The sequence below is a fragment of the Salvelinus sp. IW2-2015 genome, linkage group LG8, assembly GCF_002910315.2.
Source record: "Salvelinus sp. IW2-2015 linkage group LG8, ASM291031v2, whole genome shotgun sequence".
Lineage (NCBI taxonomy): Eukaryota > Metazoa > Chordata > Actinopteri > Salmoniformes > Salmonidae > Salvelinus > Salvelinus sp. IW2-2015.
The window spans coordinates 27763219-27781172 of NC_036848.1; the positions used below are offsets into that span (position 1 = coordinate 27763219).

The 17954-nt window shown below is 39.9% G+C and overlaps 1 protein-coding gene across 1 annotated transcript in view; it reads right to left on the reverse strand.

The window, feature by feature from the left end:
• Positions 1-15083: 15083 nt before the first annotated feature.
• The window catches only part of LOC111967671 (TANK-binding kinase 1-binding protein 1-like), a 146672-nt gene continuing 143801 nt past the window's right edge, over positions 15084-17954 (reverse strand). Inside the window, exon 10 of the mRNA XM_070444840.1 lies at positions 15084-17881. Within this exon, the coding sequence (XP_070300941.1) occupies positions 17753-17881 (129 nt within the window). The 3' untranslated portion in view covers positions 15084-17752. The remainder of the gene's footprint in view (positions 17882-17954) is intronic.

Sequence of the window (17954 nt, forward strand, 5' to 3'; positions counted from 1 at the left end):
TAGGCCTATACTCCTGAAAACAAGCTGTTTGACTACAAGTGCCAGGCTTGAGGGTACAACACGATTGTGATATCTGTTATTTGATACCCAAATAACAGGGTTGTTAACGGGTCTTTAAACCGCTGAACCGTGCTTTTCACAATGGAGAAAGAATGGCACTCCTGGATACAGTATGGAGCTAGGTGTTCGTTTTGGTAGATCCCACTTCTGACACCAATTGTGTTTAGCATTTTCACTCCCTCCACTTATTTGGCAATTGTTTTTGATATTAGGAATCTCATAGAGAACTGGGGCTGAGATCATTAGGTAGCTACAGTACCGTACCTGAATGTTCCTGACACAAAAAAGATCAGGGCCAATACTAACCTTAACTTAATAGCTTTTCTTCATAATTATTATTGGCCGGCAGTGTGCTGTACATGTGGGGTTGCTGGTGTGTAAATGTGTCATGGATATTGTGTCATTGAGGATACAGCGTTTCCCGGACTCTCTGTCTGTTTAATATTTCAGATAGAACTCTCAAGAATGACAAACATTGCAGCCAGCGCCTAATGCAAAATTTGAAAATGTACATGGAAATGAAATTAATGATTCATAGAGAGAGAGAGAGAAGCTCACCTCTCTGTCAACTGTGCTTGTGTAGAGAAGAATCCCTGCGAGTCTATGGCTCTGAGTGGTTCAGACAGGCTAGCAGCAGAACCGACTGCAACAGGCACACACTACATTTACACACACACACACACACACACACACACACACACACACACACACACACACACACACACACACACACACACACACACACACACACACACACACACACACACACACAACTTGTGATCAACCACACTTTTGTCTGATCATCCTAAGGCTATATTTGTTATCTGTGTGCTTGCTATGCCTTTCAAACATCCTACAGTGCCTTCAGAAGTATTCATACCCATTGACTTTTTCCACATTTTGTTGTAAAAATGAAAAGCTGAAATGTCTCGAGTCAATAAGTATTCAACCCCTTTGTTATGGCAAGCCAAAAATAACTCCAGGAGTAAAATTGTGCTTAACAAGTCACATGATAAGTTGCATGGACTCACTCTGTGTGCGATAATAGTGTTTAATATTTTTTGAATGACTACCTCATCTCTGTACCCCCACACATCACTWATCTGTAAGGTTCCTCAGTCGAGAAGGGAATTTCACACAGATTCAACCACAAAGACCAGGGAGGTTTTCCAATGTCTCACAAAGAAGGGCACCTTTTGGTAGATGGGTAATGTAAACAAAAAAKAAGCAGATATTAAATATCCCTTTGAGCATGGTGAAGTTATTAATTACACTTTGGATGGTGCATCAATACACCCAGTCACTACAAAGATACAGGCGTCCTACCTAACTCAGTTGCCAAAGAGTTAGGAAACCGCACAGGGATTTCACCAAGAGGCCAATGGTGACTTTAAAACAGTTACAGAGTTGAATGGCTGTGACAGGAGAAAACTGAGGATGGATCAACTACATTGTAGATACTCCCAAATTCTAACCTAAATACTAACCTAGCCTGTACAGAATAAGAATATTCCAAAACATGCATCCTGTTTGCAACAAGGCACCAAAATAATACTGCTAAACATTTTGGCAATGCAATCAACTTTTTGTCCTGAATACAAATCATTATGTTCGAGGAAAATCCAATGCAACATATTATTGAGTACCACTCTCAATATTTTCACGCATACTGGTGGCTGCATCATGTTATGGGAATGCTTGTAATTGACGGGAGTTTTTCAGGATAAAAAAATGAAAGGAAGGGAGCCAAGCACAGGCAAAATCCTAGAGGAAAATCTGGTTCAGTCTGCTTTCCAAATTCACATTTCAGGAGGACAAAAGCCTGAAACACAAAGCCAAATCCTGCTTACTAAGAAGACCGTTACAGTACATTGAATGTTACTGAGTGGCCGAGTTACAGTTTTGACTTAAATCTACTGACAAGACCTGAAAATGGCTGTCTAGCAATGATCAAGAACCAATTTGACAGAGCTTGAAGAATTTTGAAAAGAATAATGAGCAGATGTTGCAAAATACAGGTGTGGAAAGCTCTTATAGAGACTTACCTAGAAAGAGACTTACCCAGGAATTCATATTTCATATTTCATTTTTCAATTTGCAAAAAATTCTAAAAACGTGTTTTCATTTGGTTTTCATGGKGTGGGGTATTGTGTGTAGATGGGTGAGGCAGAAATCTATTTAATACATTTTGAATTCAGGCTGTAACACAACAAATGTGGAATAAATCAAGGGGTGTGAATACTTTCTGAAGACACTGTATGTTTATCCTCTGCTGCAGTATGTATTTCTGCCAAGCTTCCCCTCTCTACCCCTGCACCATAGCCCTGTTTCCTAGCTCTAATTTAGCATGTTGAACTGGGGACAGAAAGGCAGGGCATGAGTTTAAACTGTAGCATTATCCAGTTAACTTTCACTAACCCTGCCTGGGGGGCACATTGTGTGCTCATTGTTCTCTCTCTCTCTCTCTCTCTCTCTCTCTCTCTCTCTCTCTCTCTCGCTCTGCATCTTTCCTCTTTGCCTCAGTAATTATTGCAGTGTAAAAACTCAACATATCAACCCAACTCTCCTCCGCTGGCAGACTGGCACTCCTGCCTCTGTTTTTGACTCGGGCTCATCTCTCTCTCTCTCTCTCTCTCTCTCTCTCTCTCTCCATCCCTTCCCCACACGTCTCACTCCCCCTCCACTCTGACACCCAGTGCCCCTTGGGCCATGCTGTGCCTGCTGAAGCGCTATGCTGTGAGTGAGCGAGAGCGTGGCCCACCATCAATAGGGGTGAGTTACACAGGTCGGCGGTTCAAACGCAGGTCACAGCGTCACGGCGACGCTCGACATCTCTACCCGAGCGCGCCTGTGTGTGTGTTTGTGTGTGTGCAGCTCATCATTTATGCCAACGTGTGTTTACTGACTGAGTCTCAGCATCCAGGGTTCGATCCCTTCACTGGGCTAGTTTCCAATTAACATGCAATGAACATGTGATGGGGGCACATCAGAGGCAGTGATTCTCTGATGCTGTGTTGTATATTTGCTGTTCATCAGAGATCTTAGACTGTAAAATAAATAGTAGGCTAACTTTTATAAGCACATACTGGGGGGCGGCAGGTAGACTAGTGGTTAGAGTGTTGGGCCAGTAACCGAAAGATTGCTGGATCGAATCCCTGAGCTGACAAGGTAAAAATCTGTCATTCTGCCCCTAAACAAGGCAGTTAACCCACTGTTCCTAAGCCATCATTGTAAATACAAATTTGTTCTTAACTGACTTGCCTAGTTAAATAAATAAAAATACTGACTGATAAAAGAGCAACGGTCATAATGTGAATGATGATAGACGGAATAATCACATCTTTCTCATCCTTATTACCATGATCAACATATTTGTGTCCTTTTGCAAATATAACTGTAACACTTTTGGGAAACCCTATTCTCTGATTTATATAATTACTTTCTCATTATCATTGAAATAATACTGTTTTATATCCTGCTTGAAATTAAATGCTATTTGAACGTGCAAATGCTACATGATGTACATGTTGTACGGGTTATGTTTGACATTCAATAGGTTATGATGACAGTGGAGTTGGAGGTTGCCCTGTGTAAGGTGGTTGWTGTGGTCTGGATGGCCACCTAGTGGGCTGTGTGGAATGTTCTGGCCATGGATACAGGACAAAACAGGGATGCATTAGAACAACATCAAACTCTTAGAAAGAAAGTGTTATATAGAACCTAAAACGGTTCTTCAGTTGTCCCCATAGGAGAAGCCTTTGAAAAAACCCTTCTGGTTCCAGGTAAAAACCCATTTGGGTTCCATGTAAAAACCCTTTCCACAGAGGGTTCTACATAGAACCCAAAAGGGTTATACCTGCAACCAAAAAGGGTTCACCCTGGATACAAAAAGGTTTCTCCTATGGGAACAGGCAAAGAACCCTTTTGGAATCCTTTTTTCTAAGTCCAGGCATGCTGGACTTAGAAAAATATATGCTGAATATAGCTTAGCATTGAATACATTTTCAGGAGTGCAGTGTACAGCAATCATTTTGCAACTAACTACTCATCTTACAAAACATTTCACCCAGTGTTGATCCCGCAGTGGTTTCTGTTTGAAGGTAGAGCACAATGTGGCAGAACAGTCATGTCAGAAGTGAAAGAAGGAGCATTAGAGAGCAGAGACAGGGCAGAAACCGCTCACATTCTGCAGTGATAGAAAGTAAGACTTTACAGTCCCTTAATTATCTGGAAATTACTTACAAATCAGTGCATTTGGAAAGTACTCAGACGCCTTCCCTTTTGCCACATTTTGTTACATTACAGTCTTATTCTAATTTTTTCCCGAATCAATATACACACCATACCCAATAATGACAGAGCAAAAACAGGTTTTTAGAAATGTTTGCAAAATTCTTACAAATAAAATACGGAAATATCACATTTACAAAGTATTCAGACCCTTTACTCAGTGCTTTGTTGAAGCACCTTTGGCAGCGATTACAGCCTCAAGTCTTCTTGGGTATGATGGTACAAGCTTGGTACACCTGCATTTGGGGATTTCTCCTATTCTTCTCTGCAGATCCTCTCAAGCTCTGTCAGGTTGGATGGGGAACGTCACTGCACAGCTATTTTCAGGTCTCTCCAGAGATGTTCGATCGGGTTCAAGTCCGGGCTCTGGCTGAGCCACTCAAGGACATTCAGAGACTTGTCTCGCAGCCACTCCTGCATTGTCTTGGATGTGTGCTTAGGGTCGTTGTCCTGTTTGAAGGTGAACCTTCACCCCATTCTGAGGTCCTGAGCACTCTGGAGCAGGTTTTCATCAAGGATCTCTCTGTACTTTGCTCCATTAATCTTTCCATCGATCCTGACTAGTCTCCCAGTCCCTGCCACTGAAAAACATCCACACCGCATGATGCTGCCACCACCATGCTTCACCTTAGGGATGGTGCCATGTTTATGAGTAATGCTCGCTAACAGGGATGTAAACAAATTTGTGCACAACATTTTTGAGAAATAAGCTTTTTGTCCGTATGGAACATTTCTGGGATCTTTTATTTCAGCTCATGAAAACATGAGACCAACAGTAAACATGATTTGTCATTAATAGGTATTCACTAAGAATTACTTCTCGGGTACATAGGGACTTTTTGTTGAATCATTTCAAGTAATTGTTAATACCAAATGAGTGTAAAATTAAGGATTGTAAAATAAAACAAAATTGTTTTTTTTGCTGTACAGCTAAAAGCTAGGGCTGACTCAGACCCTATGATAATGAGGACCAACAGAGAAGAGAGGATTACTCTTTTGTTGTTAGGCTGCATAGCTCTAAATTAAAACAGTGGCTGAATAAAATGAATATGTTATTGGCTAAGGTGAAATGTTATAAAAAAATGTGTCGAACAGCACAGCTTCTCTTTACTCAGTTCCTGTTTCCTTTTCAAGAGACATGAAAACATGTTCTTCCTCTTCTTTCTTTGCCAGTTTAAAATGTTAAAATCTGTCATTCATGCTACAATATTAATTTATTTAAAAACAAGTTTAYGCGACACATTTTATTTAATATATTTGTAATACTTTTTTCGACCAAATATATATTTTGGAGCTGTGATCAATTTGGGCCCACATAAAAGTCGAACACTTAGTGTATATACTGATTGAGAAATGGCAATTGTTTGTGCTTAGGCCCACTCTGTATTCTTAAAAAATGTGAAGGATCACACTTTTAGATATTCTTCGCACTTTAGTGTGCAAAGCTGACAGACCACAACACAGTAAAATACTTTTACCGGTGTTAACCTCACTACGAGCTCTTCTTTGGTTGTTGTTTAAAGGAAATTGTGTAGTTTTAAAGCATCTAACCACAGCACACTTCAAATACAGCATTTAAAAAATGTTTTACAGATTCATTGATGTACTTGTCATACAGACTAGTATGAAGGTATAAAAGTAGATAACATGTATATATACACACACGTATGTATATACAGTGCTGTGAAAAAGTATTTGCCCTCTTCCTGATTTCTTATTTTTTTGCACATTTGTCACACTTAAATGTTTCAGAGCAAACAAATTGAAACATTACACAAAGACAAAATGCAGTTTAAGTGATGATTTTATTTAGTAAGGGAAAAAAAGCTATCTGAACCTTCATGGCCCTATGTGAAAAAGTAATTGCCCCCTAAACCTAATAACTGGTTGTGCCACCCTCAGCAGCAACAACTGCAATCAAGCGTTTGTGATAACTGGCAATGAGTCTTTCACATCGCTGTGGAGGAATTTTGGCCCACTCTTCTTTGCAGAATTGTTTTAATTCAACCACATTGGAGGGTTTGAGTGTGAACCGTCTTTTTAAGGCCACGCCACAGCATCTCAATTGGATTCAAGTTCGGACTTTGACTAGACTAATTTTTTTTTTTTTTTTAAGCCATTCAGAGGTGGACTTGCTGGTGTGTTTTGGATCATTGTCCTGCTGCAGAACCCAAGTGCGCTTCAGGTCACGAACTGATGGCCGGACATTCTCCTTCAGGATTTTTTGGTAGGGAGCAGAATTCATGGTTCCATCAATCACAGCAAGTCGTCCAGGTCCTAAAGCAGCAAAGCAGCCCCAGACCATCACACTACCACCACCATATTTGACTGTTGGTATGATGTCCTTTTTCTGAAATGTTGTGTTACTTTTACACCAGATGTAACAGGACGCACACCTTCCCAAAAAGTTCAACTTTTGTCTCGTCAGTCCACAGAATATTTTCCCCAAAAAGTATTGATGATCGTCTAGATGTTTTTTGCCAAAAGTGAGACGAGACTTTATGTCCTTTTTGGTCAGCAGTGGTTTTTGCCTTGGAACTCTGCCATGGATGACATTTTTGCCAAGTCTCTTTCTTACGGTTGAGTCATGAACACTGACCTTAACTGAGGCAAGTGAGGCCTGCAGTTCTTTAGATGTTGTTGGTTCTTTTGTGACCTCTTGGATGAGTCGTCGCTGCGCTCTTGGGGTAATTTTGGTAGGCCGGCCACTCCTGGGAAGGTTCACCACTGTTCCAAATGTCCTCATTTGTGGATAATGTCTCTCACCGTGGTTCGCTGGAGTCCCAAAGCTTTAGAAATGGCTTTGTAACCCTTTCCAGACTGATAAATGTCAATTACTTTGTTTCTCATCTGTTCCTGAATTTCTTTGGATCGCGGCATGATGTCTTTCTTTTTGAGATCTTTTGGCCTACTTCACTTTGTCAGACAGGTTCTATTTAAGTGATTTCTTGATTCAACAGGTCTGGCAGTAATCAGGCCTGGGTGTGGCTAGTGAAATTGAACTCCGCTTTCCAAAAAATGTGATTAACCAGAGTAAATTCATGATTTAACAAGGGGGGGAAGCAATTACTTTGTCACATAGGGCCATGAAGGTTCGGATAGCTTTTTTCCCTTTATAAATAAAATGATCACTTAAAAAGTGCATTTTGTGTTTACTTGGGTTATCTTTGTGTAATATTAACATTTGTTTGATGATCTGAAACATTTAAGTGTGACAAATGTGCAAAAAAAATAAGAAATCAGGAAGGGGGCAAATACTTTTTCACAGCACTGTATATATATATATATATATATATAGTACCAGTAAAAGGTTTGGACACACCTACTCATTCAAGGGATTTTCTTTATTTTTACTATTTTCTACATTGTAGAATAATAGCGAAGACATCAAAACTATGAAAAAACACATATGGAATCATGTAGTAACCAAAAAGTGTAAACATTTTTTTTTTTATGTCATTCTCTCAACCAGCTTCATGAGCTAGTCACCTGGAATGCATTTCAATTAACAGGTGTGCCTTATTACAAGTTTATTTGTGGAATTTCTTTCCTTCTTTATGCGTTTGAGCCAATCAGTTGTGCTGTTACAAGCTAGGGGTGGTATACAGAAGATAGCCCTATTTGGTAAAATATATTATGGCAAAAACAGCTCAAATAAGCAAAGAGAAACGACAGTCCATCATTCCTTTAAGACATGAAGGTCAGTCAATATGGAACATTTCAAGAACTTGGAAAGTTTCTTCAAGTGCAGTCGCAAAAACCATCAAGCGCTATGATGAAACTGGCTCGCCACCACAGGAAAGGAAGACACAGAGTTAATTAGAGTTACCAGCCTCAGAAATTGCAGCCCCCAAAAAAGTAACAGACACATCTCAACATCAACTGTTCAGAGGAGACTGCGTGAATCATGGTCGAATTGCTGCAAAGAAACCACTACTAAAGGACAAGGACACCAATAATAAGAAGAGACTTGCTTGGGCCAAGAAACATGAGCAATGGACATTAGACCAGTGGAAATCTGTCCTTTGGTCTATTCAGTCCAAATTTGAGATTTTTGTTTCCAAACGCCGTATCTTTGTGAGACGCAAGGTGAACGGATGATCTCCGCATGTGTGGTTCCCACCGTGAAACATGGAGGAGGATGTGTGATGGTGTGGGTTGCTTTGCTGGTGACACTTTCTGTGATTTTTTTYGAATTCATGGCACAAATAACCAGCATGGCTACCACAGCATTCTGCAGCGATACGTCATCCCATCTGGWTTGCGCTTATTGGGACTATCATTTGTTTTTCAACAGGACAATGACCCAAAACACACCTTCAGGCTGTGTAAGGGCTATTTGACCAAGGAGAGTGATGGAGTGCTGCATCAGATGACCTGGCCTCCACAGTCACCCGACCTCAACCCAATTGAGATGATTTGGGATGAGTTGGATCGCAAAGTGAAGGAAAAGCAGCCAACAAGTGCTCAGTATATGTGGGAACTCCTTCGAGACTGTTGGAAAATCATTCCTCATGAAGCTGGTTAAGAGAATGCCAAGAGTGTGCAAAGCTGTCATCAAGGCAAAGGGTGGCTACTTTGAAGAATCTCAAATCTCAAATATATTTTGATTTGTTTAACACTTTTTTGGTTACTACATGATTCTATATGTGTTATTTCATAATTTTGATGTATTCACTATTATTCTACAATGTAGAAAATAGTAAAAATAAAGAAAATCCCTTGAATTAGTATGTGTGTCCAAACCTTTGACTGGTACTGTATGTATGTGTGCGTGCGTGTGCGGAGTTTAGGAGTTTTTTTTTCATTAGAGAGGAAGGTATGGCCTGTATCACCATTTGAATAGGTCAATACGTGTGGCGTTTTTCTTGGTACTGTAGCTCTTCAGTCCAGACTATACATGGGTATGTACGCACATCCTGTGCTCAGCTCTGCTAGGGGTTTGTGGTTAGTAAGGACCGGATGGGTGGATGCTCTGAGGTATAGCTCGAGAATAGCGGCAGAGAGCTGAAGCTAGGAAACGGGGCTATGGTGCAGGGGTAGAGAGGGGGAGTTTGGCAGAAATACTTACTGCAGCAGAGGATAAACATACAGTGCCTTCAGAAGTATTCACAGCCTTCGACTTATTCCACATGGTGTTGTGTTACAGCCTGAATTCAAAATGGATTAAATACACACAGTACCCCATWATGACAAAGTAAAAACAGGTACATTTTTTTTGCAAATGTATTTCAAATGAAATACAGAAATATCTAATTTACATTTACAAGTATTCACACCTGAGTCAATGCATGTTAGATTCACTGTTGGCAGTGAGTACAGCTGTGAGTCTTTCTGGGTAAGTCTCTAAGAGCTTTGCACACCTGGATTGTACAGTATTTGCACATTATTCTTCAAGCTCTGTCAAGTTGGTTGTTGAACATTGCTAGACAGCCATTTTCATGCCGATTTAAGTCAAAACTGTAACTAGGCCACTCAGGAACATTCAATGTCATCTTGGTAAGCAACTCCAGTATATAATTGACCTTGTGTTTTAGGGTATTGTCCTGCTGAAAGGTGAATTTGTCTCCCAGTGTCTGTTGGAAAGCAGACTGAACCATATTTTGCCTGTGCTTAGTTCTAGTTTATTTTTACCCTAAAAAAACTCCCTTGTCCTTGCCAATGACAAGCATACCTATAACATGATGCAGCCACCACCAAACTAGAAAATATTGAAGAGTGGTACTCAGTGATGTGTTGTGTTGGATTTGCCCCAAACATAACACTTTGTATTCAGGACATAAAGTTTATTTATTTGCCACATTTTTAACAGTTTTACCTTAGTCCCTTGTAAACAGGATGCATGTTTTGGAATATTTATATTCTGTACAGGCTTCCTTCTTTTCACTCTGTCATTTAGGATAGTATTGCGGAGCAACTACAATGTTGTTGATCCATCCTCAGTTTTCTCCTATCACAGCCATTCAACTCTATAACTGTTTTAAAGTCACCATTGGCCTCATKTTGAAATCCCTGAGTGGTTTCCTTCCTCTCTGGCAACTGAGTTAGGAAGGACGCCTGTATCTTTGTAGTGACTGGGTATATTGATACACCATCCAATGTGTAATTAATGCTCAAAGGGATATTCACTGTCTGCTTTTTTCTATATATACCCATCTACCAATAGGTGCCATTCTATGCGAGGCATTGGAAAAACCTCCCTGGTCTTTGTGATTGAATCTGTACTTGAAATTCACTGCTCGACTGAGGTTAGGTAGTCAATTCAAAAAAATAAAAAAATAAAAATAAATGTTATTTGTCACATGCGCCGAATACAACATTATGTAGACCTTACCATTGAATGCTTACTTACAAGCCCTTAAAGCCCTTAACCAACAACGCAGTTCAAGAAATACAGCTGAAAAAATATTTACTAAATAAACTAAAGTAAAGAAAATCGAATCAATCAAAAAGTAACACAAGGAATGTACATAACAATAACGAGGCTATACACAGGGGGCACTGGTACCGAGTCAATGTGCGTGGGTGCAGGTTAGTCAAGATCATTTGAGAGCTGCTCTACAGAGGTTAGGTAGTCATAAAAAAAAATATGTTAAACACTATTATTGCACACAGAGTGAGTCCATGCAACTTATTATGTGACTTGTCAAGCAAATGTTTCCTCCTGAACTTATTTAGGTTTGCCATAACAAAGGGGTTGAATACTTATTGACTCAAGACATTTTAGTTTTTCATTTTCTATCAATTAGTTGTTTTTTTWAAATCTAAAAACATAATTCCACTTCGACATTGTGGGGTAATGTGTGTAGGCCAGTGACACAAAATCTAAATGTAATCCATTTTAAATTCAGGCTGTAACAGAACAAAATGTGGAAAAAAGTAAATGGGTGTGAATACTTTTGGAAGGCACTGTGTTTTGCTCATGTTTGAGGTCTCTTAACAAAGATGTGGATTTGCTTTTGTCCTATTTTTATGCACAGTGGCTACAGTGGACGACTATAGAAAGTGAGAAATGGAGCCTAGGTTATTCTTTTATACAGAGGAGTAAAGAAAGAAAACAAGAGCTGAGATATTTTCGGTGTCTGTATATAAAGTGGTATACGCTGTGGTGGAGTGTAGGCCTATGTGGTCCAGCAAAGTTTTTTTGTGTAGATTCACCAAGAACAAACAATCACATCAGATTAAGAGTTGTAAATTAGCAGGCAAATTAGCATWAAAAAAACACTGGTCCCTAAACCCACTATAAATGCATTGCACTATCAATACAAACTAGTTATCACATAACCTTACTATAAACCATAGTGGAATCATCCGGATTGTTTAGAGTGATACAACAGCAGAGCTCTCCTCAAAGTTGATTACTTCTGAAACAGTATGTTTTGGGTGGGCTGAAGAACATGTTTTCACAGTAAGCTCAGCTCTCTCTCTCTCACAGTGTGTAGTCAGCACTGGGCTCGAATGAATGTGTCTGATTACAGCTGCTGATGACCCACTGCTCGTGACAGCTGCATGAACAGTGCAACACAGCCCACACATTTCATCACACCTTGTGTGTGTGCATGTGATCTTGTTCTTCTACCTCGTGGGGACCTAAAATCCCACAAAATCTCCACAAGGATAGTAAAACAAGGAAAATTCTCCCTAGTGGGGACATTTCCCACGAGGACAAAGGCCATTTTAAGYTTAGGGGTTAGGTTTAGGGTCCAATTAGGGTTAGGGTTAGCATTAGGTTAAGGGGTTAGGGTTTAGGGAGGATAGAAAAACAAGTGTGTGCATGCGAGAGAAAGAGAGCGCGATTGGGTTTATGCCTATCTGTAGTTTACAAAATAGACAGTAAAGAGAGTGGATTGTAATTCCCAATGTGATTCCGTCTGTCTGCTTCCCTCTTGTGCTCAGATTCCGCTCTGCAGTTAGGAGTGGCTCTGGGAGGGATAGATAGAAATATGGGAAATAGACACTACAGCAGCCTGGTAAAGCTTAGCACTGACTGGCCTGGATAACTGTTAATCTCTGAATATTCACCACACCATAATTTTAGAGATACAGAATAAATGTGTGGAGATGCACAATAAATGCTATCTTGACTACTAAATAGCATTCATTGTGTAACTCTACATATTTCTCCTGTATCTCTAATATTATATCTCCACTGTGGTGAATATTCAGAGATAAACAGTTATCCAGGCCAGTCATTGCTAAGCTTTACCAGGCTCCTGTGAAACCAACCAATTCCAAGAGTAATTTCAGTGCAAGTTACAGTTTATTCATCAGAATATTTACATACTTACAGATAAAAAGAAGTCCTTATGCATCTCTTTTTATTCAAATTTTTTACACATTGTTGAAAGTCCTTGAAAGCCAGCGGTGTACTCACAAAATACCTCCATTATGATTATTCTTCCTCGTTAGCGGCCCTTTAGCTTGCTAGACATTTCTGATGAGTTCTTATCAGTCAGTCGTCGCGGGCTCCCCAGAGCCACAGAGAGGCCCCAAGAGAGGAGCCATATTCACAAAGCTTTGCCCCCGGAGTCTTTCCAGACGAGGGTTTCCTGTTATCATCAGATAAGTCTCAGAGTTAGAAATCACAGGCTGAGGGATTGAGGATTGTTTTTAGACTGCTAACGCCAGCACTCGATCTGATTTGATTCTTGCTGGAGGATTTGAGGGAAAAAGAAAAGCGAAAGAGGAAATCTTTACACATCTCCCGAGTTGACTCTTTGTGAATAGTGGCTTGAGTGTCGGACTCCTATTCCAACGACGTGTCTGTGTATATGTGGCCATTGAAATGACAACATGCTGTACCGGTATATACATTTCACTGCTTAACATTGTGAGCTGACAGGCATGTTTGCTATGCGCTACAGCTGCTGGTCAACATATTTTGGTCATGAATGTGTTCCCCGGAACAGTGTAATCTATCTATTCATATCTACTGTATGTATCATCTCTCCATTCATATCTGTGAGCATGATATGATCAGTTGGTACTGAGTCATCATCAAGAGAGATAAGCGTGTATATGCTGTAGACATACTGTGCAGAGCCTTCAGAAAGTATTCATACATTCTGTCTGTTCCGTCTGTCCACTCTCCCATAAAGCCCAGATTGGTAAAGTGCTGTAGAGACTGTTTTCCTTCTGGCAGGTTCTCCCATCTCAGCCAAGGAACTCTGTAGTTCTGTCAGAGGTCATTGGGTTCTTGGTCACCTGCATTGGTCACATCCCTGGACAACTCCCAAGGTCCTTCTTGATCTGCGTCACACAAAACGGGGAGCGTCACAAACACCAGGAATCTTCAACTTAAATTGCTCCAGCGCCACACTTAACGCTACCCCAGGAATCACTCCCTTCAACACTGCCCTGTACCTCAGCGCAAAGCAAGATACAGGTCTTTCCTCAAGTTGATCAGCAAAAAAGCCCTGGTTCCACCCTCTTCAAAAATCTCACTCGCACTGGACCAAACGTATCTTTGCCATAACCATGTCCATCAATGCAAAGCTCAGGCTCCGAGCTCCTCACAACACCTTCTACCCCTTCCAWTACACCTCCAGAACTCAAACTGACGTCCGGCTCACTCCGTTTGATCTTGACACCAATCTTTCTCAACATACCCTCTCCCTTGTTATTGCTAGCTTCAACAGATTCAAACCTATCCTCTGCCTCCCTCAGTCTTTTCAACCTCCTCTCTCTCTTTCCCTGCAATCTTCCTCCCTTAACTAATTACGCGACTCCTCCTGAAAATATTCAACTTTTCCAAGMCAAAATCTATTTTTAGCCTTCTCGAGAGACATGCTAAGCACTGTACTCCCTCCACTTCAAACTCGAGCCATCCCTAGCAACAAAAAAATCAAAAACTGTGAAGCTTGAATCTCTGACATGCACTGTCAACTGTCGGACCTTATATACATAGGTGTGTTTCTTTCTAAATCATGTCCAAAACAATGAAATGGCCACGGGTTGACTCCAATCAAGTTGTAGCGACGATTGGAAATTGGATGCACCTGAGCTCAATTTGGAGTGTCATAACAAAAGGGTGTGAATACTTGTAAATGAGATATTTCTGTTCTTCATTTTCAATAAAATTGTAAACATTTCTAAAAACATGTTTTCACTTCGTCATAGTTTTTCTAAATCAATTTTGTAATCCAGGCTGTAGCACATCAAAATGTGAAATAAGTCAAGGGGTCTGAAGGCACTGTATCTAATCTAGCTTTCTTTGGTTATAAAAGAGTAGTGACTGATCCCTCAGTCAAAGCAATCAAAAGGTATACAATCTAACACGGAATTCTGTACACAGTCAATGATAGCCAATATTGTCTGTGTGGGCGTGGAAGTAATTAATACTATTAATCTAACTGCCCAATCACATATTGTGATATCGTTGTTAGTTTCAAATTAGAATATAGATGTACTGTACTACCAGGGGTGGAAGTGGGCGGGAATTCCCAAAGTGAAATAATTTTGAGATTTAAAAATGCGTCGTTGTTTTTTTTTTACATAGAATCATAGGAATATACATCAGTAAATTCTCAGAGGCTGCGTTTACASAGGCAGCCCAATTCTGATATKTTGTCCGCTAATTGGTCTTTTGACCAATGACATCAGATCTTTTAACATCAGATCTTTTTCAGAGCTGATTTGATTGGAATTTAATTTTCCCACCCCTTTGTATTAGGCTTTAGAACATATAGTAACCAGAGCCATACACATACATACAGAACCAGTCAAATGTTTGGACACACCTACTCATTCAAGAGTTTTTCTTTATTTTTACTATTTTCTACATTGTAGAATAATAGTGAAGACATCACAACTATGAAATAACACATATGGAATCATGTTGTAACCAAAAAAGTGTTAAACCAATCAAAATATATTTTATATTTGAGATTCTTCAAAGTAGCCATGCCAAGACTGCAAAGCTGTCATCAAGTCAAAGGGTGGCTACTTTGAAGAATCTCAAATATAAAATATATTTTGATTTGTTTAACACTTTTTTTGGATACTACATGATTCCATATGTGTTATTCCATACAACACTCACTCTGATTTTTTGGGTTATATTTGACATGTATATACGTATATTAGATATAAAATGCAAAGTGTGCCAGCTTCAGACTGTAAGATGGAGAAATCTTATAAATACTTTATCAGATGTGTTTGCAGGTCGGTTCTTCAGGAAGACTAAAGAGACTCCCAGTTGAATCATTGTTATCATATACAAATATATTCCATTCCCTCTTCCATATACAAACTCCTGTCCCACTAGCTATATACAGTATTGTGCAAGCTTAGGAGGGGGACATTTCACCAACATAAGACATGTTCAGCACAAATATATATTTTTTTACAGATTTTTTTTGCCTCATTACTTACAGATATATCAAATGATACATTAAAGGGCAATCACGACACTTTTCAACCTCATATTCATTTTCTCCAGCACCAAACCAGTGTCTGCATATGTGAAAACAGCGCGTTTCTATGATCTGTGGTTAAAAAGAGAAGAACCAAGGTCCTAAAAAAATGCTTCTCTGTGACATCACAGGGTAGCATCATTTAAAAAAAAAAAAACATTGATTAGCCAGAGGGCATTTTCTTGCTCCTCACTTCACTGTGTTTGAGAATCACAGTTTTTTTAAATGTTGGAACTTTTGATGATGTCATCTGGGAGAACTTTTAAAATGTATATTTATTTCTACAAAAGCATAGAAATGCACCATTTTCACATATGTAGACACTGGTATTGTGCTGGAGATAATGACAATTAGGTTAAAAAGTGGTGGAATTGCCCTTTAACCCATTACAGCCTAAGCCCTGTCTAAGCCGGGGAGGTGGGGTGGGGTTCTACTAAGCTATATGTAATTGTTTAAAGAAGGTCATACCAAGCATATTTTTGCTATATGATTTTGAACTTTAAAACCCCTTGATGTATCCCCAAAAATATTACAAAATAATGTTTGGCCTTACTGCCATTAGCCCATACCAACGCATTGAATAACATATTCACTACATGGAACAACAGATAAAGGAAGTTTGTTCTAAAGTGTCTGTCCTATATCTAAAAGATATAAGAAAGATCAGGAAACATTTTCTTTTTACATGTATTTAACCCCTTATTTTTGGCACTAACCAGTCTCCAGATATACAGTACTTCCATTTTTTCCCCAACTGGTACAGGGAGAACTTCAACTGATATGTTCGTGAGAGTCTCACCTTTCCACAGAGGGGTCATATGAGCGTGTAGCGCAAACTGTTTGGACGCTAAAGATTGGCAGATTGTCTGTACCGACTTCAGACAAGTCCCAAGACTCTTGTGGGGGTCGTAGAGCAAAATTATTCAGATGCTACAGACAATTTTGTGAGAAGACCACTGCTCTAGCTCTGTCACCTTTCACCTCAGATGCAAAAGTGTGGCATTGGCTGATGCGGTGGATTGAGACACATCCCCATGCAAAAACAGATTTCTCTAGCTAAAATTGATAGATTTCTACGGGGATTTTTGTATTATGCTAATTAAATGTCCGTGGGGCACAGACATCAACTCTAGGGGGTTAAATAAATAATATAGGGGAGAAATTATTATCTACTATAGGATTATATACTGTAGGTTAACTTAATGTGCTCAGATTTATATGGATTTCTGATCAGGCCGCAAGATAATACAGATAATCTGCCTATGCGCTTCACCACAGCAAGGTTGTCACAGCAACTACATGCCTCACCCTGCAGGACAGATTCTTACCTACATACAATCAGTCACAACACTAACATCCTTTCTTCATAACGGCAGGGTAGGGTAGTGGTTAGAGCGTTGGACTAGTAACCGAAAGGTCGCAAGTTCAAATCCCCGAGTACAAATCTGTCGTTCTGCCCCTGAACAGGCAGTTAACCCACTGTTCCTAGGCCGTCATTGAAAATAAGAATTTGTTCTTAACTGACTTGCCTAGTTAAATAAAGGTTAAAAAAAATAACTCTGACCTCTGACCGCACATTGTCAATCCCTGAAGATCAAACAAACTGGATATATCCATCTGGCCCCCCAGATAATTCCAGGAATTAATTGTGGTTGGTCTGTATTTCACAAGCCTTATACTGTACATCGGTAGAGAGTCAAACTAAAGCAGGACACTTTACAGCAAGTAGTAGTGGTAAGGTGTAAGATATAAAAACAAATGGACTGCAAGTTGCCTGGAACCCTCAGGACATTGTCTGTCATGAACCTCGAAGCCAGCCTTGTCATTCCCTAAACCTAGTCCCATACATGGACTACTAAACACACAATAAGCCCTCTTGTCTTGTCAAACAAAAAGGCACCCAGCTATAAAACCAAACCTAAAATCACTCCACAATGTAAGTAAAGAATTGTGGCAACTAAAAAGAGGGTGCAGTGTTGCCGTGGCGATCAGATCTTGCTGTTCTCCAGGTGCGAGTCGATGTGCTTGATTAGGGCGTCATCAGGGTAACCCATGGGAAAGATCAGCTGGCACAGAGGGCAGCTCCTCATGTCACTCTCTTCTGTCTCCATCCACAGCTGCAACGAAAACACACACACACACACACACACACACACACACACACACACACAACATTCAGGTCAATAAGCA